Source organism: Pinus tabuliformis, chromosome 6 (genome assembly GCF_031772625.1).
Source record: "Pinus tabuliformis cultivar Carrire ecotype Pingquan chromosome 6, CPIR1, whole genome shotgun sequence".
Classification (NCBI taxonomy): domain Eukaryota; kingdom Viridiplantae; phylum Streptophyta; class Pinopsida; order Pinales; family Pinaceae; genus Pinus; species Pinus tabuliformis.
Genome location: NC_142292.1, coordinates 828,722,218 through 828,726,191, shown reverse-complemented (window position 1 = coordinate 828,726,191; position 3,974 = coordinate 828,722,218). Strand labels below are relative to the sequence as shown.

At 40.1% G+C, this 3,974-nt stretch overlaps 1 protein-coding gene across 1 annotated transcript; it reads right to left on the bottom strand.

Moving 5' to 3' along the window:
• Positions 1-2,201: 2,201 nt before the first annotated feature.
• On the bottom strand, positions 2,202-2,693 carry LOC149261393 (uncharacterized). Its single transcript, XM_089368941.1, has one exon. The coding sequence runs from the start codon at positions 2,691-2,693 to the stop codon at positions 2,202-2,204; it is 492 nt and encodes a 163-aa protein (XP_089225067.1).
• Between the last annotated feature and the right edge of the window lie 1,281 nt (positions 2,694-3,974).

Below are 3,974 nucleotides of genomic sequence, written 5' to 3'. Positions count from 1 at the left end.
GACAAGGACAACAATAGACTCATTTGGTATAAGAACTCATCCGTTGGGGAGTACACTGCCAAAATTGGGTACCAAGCCTAATTCGAGTCCAATTTTGGTGGTGAGGTGGCCTGGTGGTGCAATTTTGTTAGCCTCACTCTCATGTGATGAAAACAATTATAAGTCCAAAACAATTAAATTAATTAAAATCAAGAAAGTGGGACTTAATCCTACCTTTCTAGATTGAGTTTGTTCCTCGTTGTTAGGAGTCAGTTTAAGCCTTGTTGATTAATAGATTCTCTCCAACTAGTTATGCTCCTAGATTAGTGTTTGGTTGAGAAATTTGCTCAACCATAATGTCCAAGATAGACGTAATATATTGAAACTAACTTGCTCATGTGTTTATTTGTACTATTATCATTATTTGTACGTTGGATTGCATCATGAGAGGAATACAGTGAGGCCGAGGCCTTTTCCGCCATGTCTAATTTATATGTTTTTTGACATTTTTTATGTGTGTTTTATTAGTTGATTGAATCTACTACATGTGATATTAGAGCTGGTGAAACTTAATGGTTGTGTGAGTGGTAGAATTGTGGCCCCTAGTAGCTGGTACAAAGCTGGTACAAAAGAGGCCTGGTGAGGAGGCGAGGTGCTGAAAAAAAAAAACATGGAATTTTTTTTATTTTTATTTTTTTGGGTGAAGATCAGAAGCAACTCGGATTTTTATTCTAATACACGTGTTGGTCCACTGAAACTTGGTTGGGGCTCAACACGGGTTTGAATCTTATTCACACGCTAATCGACTCTCCCTTAAACGCTCTGCAAATACCGCACCTAGAAAGCGCGGATCCACCATGTGACAGTCACGCTACTATGGAATCGTGACTGGTCATGTGGTGGATCAACGTTTCATTTCGCGGGATCTGGTGGATCATGGGCAGGCAGTTGATCCTGATTGATCGCATGGTAGTGAACATCATGGTTGCAGCAGGGCATATGCCATGAATAGGAATTTGGTGCGGTGAGCATTGTGGTTGCAACAGGCCATAGATTGCATGGCTTGATCGGGGCGGTGCATGAGGTCTTCTCGGGAATCATCCCCTGAATTTGCCAGAATTTTTACAAACAATTCTTTTTCGTGGTCATTCCCAGGGTGGATTTCTCTTCCCTTTGGCCAACGTTTCATCTTCACAAGCGCTCCTGCTACAATTCCAACGGCCAGAACTCCGCCCAGCAGAACAATTTCACCAATTCCACTTCCACCAACAATTGAGACGGACCTCCTAGATTTATCTTCATTGGGAATGGGAGCAGAAGCTCCACCCTCGTCATTGGATGGCATATAGACACTCAGTGGTTCCGACGAGTGTTTTTTCAATTTGGGTGGCCTTCAATCTAGGATTGCTGGATGATTCTTTTGCAATCTGTAGAACCCCACGACCTCTCGATGATTATATAAGCAAATCGCAATTCTATTCTGTTCACTGTGAAATCAACGAAGGAGATCAACCATCTTTGCGGGCTTCGAACTCTTGCCAATGTTTCCCACTTCTATCTCCACTGCCTCCGTAACACACAGGTTTCAAATCCGTGTTTTCAGTTGCTATACTTTTAATTTGATGTTGGTAATGAAATTTTGTTGTGATACCAGCTTGAGCGTGGATTCCTGTAGTATGAAATTGTATTGAATGTGTTGGCGTTATGTTGGCCGATAATTGGAATTTGAAAATCGATGACTCTTGGTGGCTGAAGTAAGCATCATGTTGTTGATTGATGGTAAGAAGAAGCATGGTATAGGCGCGGTGGAAGCAGTTGGCAGAGAGGGTTCACTGTGTTGAGGTCAGATGCATTGAGTTGGTAGAATGTGCTAGACTATTGGAAGATTAGTTCAGAAAGCTGAAGGATTGGAGACGTATTGTTGGGAAGACAGTTGATACTACCTTGGAGATATATGAGTGGTAAAGGATTTTCAATTCATTTTCTTTCTTTGTACATATACAAAATATTTTATGACTGACTGATAATTCTTTTCATCATAGGCAAAAGATTAGACTTTCAAAAACTGTATAGATACCTGTAGATCTGAGATGTTTTCCAGAAAAAAGAGCTCAAAGCATACTAGAAATTTGTCGACCTTATATGTCGGGCATAGAGAAAGGTTGTATGACATATGTGCAGGATTCCATAGAAATGCTCAGGTGTCAGTTACCAAATGGAGATTACATTCCTTTCTTAGAAAGTGCATCCGCTTGATCATTTTGTTTACGTCTTATATATAAGATAGGAAATATATCAGGTTTCCATAGTGATGCAATCCTGTTCAGCCATCCTGTCAGGGTGTCATTTTCTATGTCATGTATGCCTTTCACATGTTCTATGATTAATTTAGAGTCACCATAAACATTGATAGGCCCGACATCCATGAATGTATAGAAAAGAAGCAGTGCATGCAGAGCCATGGCCTCTGCTTTATTACTTGTCCCGTTGCCACCATTCCAATACATGAAGTATTGGAGATCATTTGATATACCAATGTAAACACTACAAGCGCATATGCCATCCTTTGCTACACCGTCGAAGTGGGCCCTTGGGAAGAAAAGTTGCTGAGAGTCAGAGGCTGTCATCTGGATATTTTTCTGTTGAGGAATATTTTGGAGTATGGAGAAGTAATAAGGAATAATCTTATCCATAATACGCCCAAAATTCTCCATGCTATTTTGAAAGATTCTTTTGTTTCTCCATTTCCATATAAACCAGAAAGCAATTAATGGAATGGGTCGCCATATATCTTTTTGATAAGCCCACCATTCAAATGCTTCTGTTATGGATGGGTGTGAAATAGCAGGGAAGCCAAAAGAAGATGCCATTTGCATCCACAATCGCTGATATTGTGGGCAATTTAAAAAAATGTGTAGATTGTCTTCTGTGTTGGCAAGGCAGATAATGCATATGGCTGGCCCCTGCCAGCTCCTTTTTTGCAAGTTTGTCCATGTAATATTTTTATCATGATATACTAGCCACGGAAACATAGTGATTTTTAGCGGGCAGCTTACTTTCCATAATGAGTATGGAAAGATTTTCCGGGGGGCCTCCCTTAGCTGTTCAATCAAGGAGTGATAAATGTCTTTAACTAATACAATGGACTTGCCTTTTTTTACCTGCCAATCAATGCAGTCTCTGTCCTCTGTTTTATAAAAACCTACACTTTTCATGTTCCAGACAATTCTGTTCCATTGGGCAGCCAATTCTCCTTCTAGGCCCAGTTCTTTGTCGAATTTCCATAGTGGAATGGCATCCTTCCATCCTTTTATAACCTGTGCCCAGAAGAAAAGACCTTTTTGATGGAGGAGCGAGAGGCGCTGTGGAGCGATTTTAGGTTCCATATCTACACCCTTGATAGCATCAACATCTATGAGGATGTTGTTTCCATATTGTAATTTCCATATAAGGTTCTTATAGAAAAAAGGAAGAATTTTTTGAAAACTTCTCCAAATCGCTAAACCTTTAGAGGGCCATTTAAGACTGTTTCTGTACCAGAAGTAAATATCTTTATTTCCAAGGTATTTCATTTTGATTGTTTGACTCCATATGCTATGCCCAAAAACTGCTCACCACAAAGATTTGCACAGTAAAGCCATGCCAAGAGACGTAGAATCATGATGCCCCAGCCGCCTATTTTTTTTGGAAGGGAGATATTTTCCAATTTAGTGAGATGATATTTTCTCTTTTCCTTACATCCTCCCCAGATAAAGGTGGCCATTAAACGGTTCAGTTTCTTTATTATAGCCGATGGAATGTAAAACAGAGGTGCCCAGTATACACATATTTGAGCAAGAACTGACTGAGTTAATATCATTCTGCCCGCAAGAGATAAGCATTTAAACTCCCACCCAGCTATTCTCCTATAAACTCTGTTAATGTTCCATGACCAGTCAGAAGAATTGTAGCCCATGGGTTTAAGATGGTACCCCAAATATTTTAACCCCTCTTTT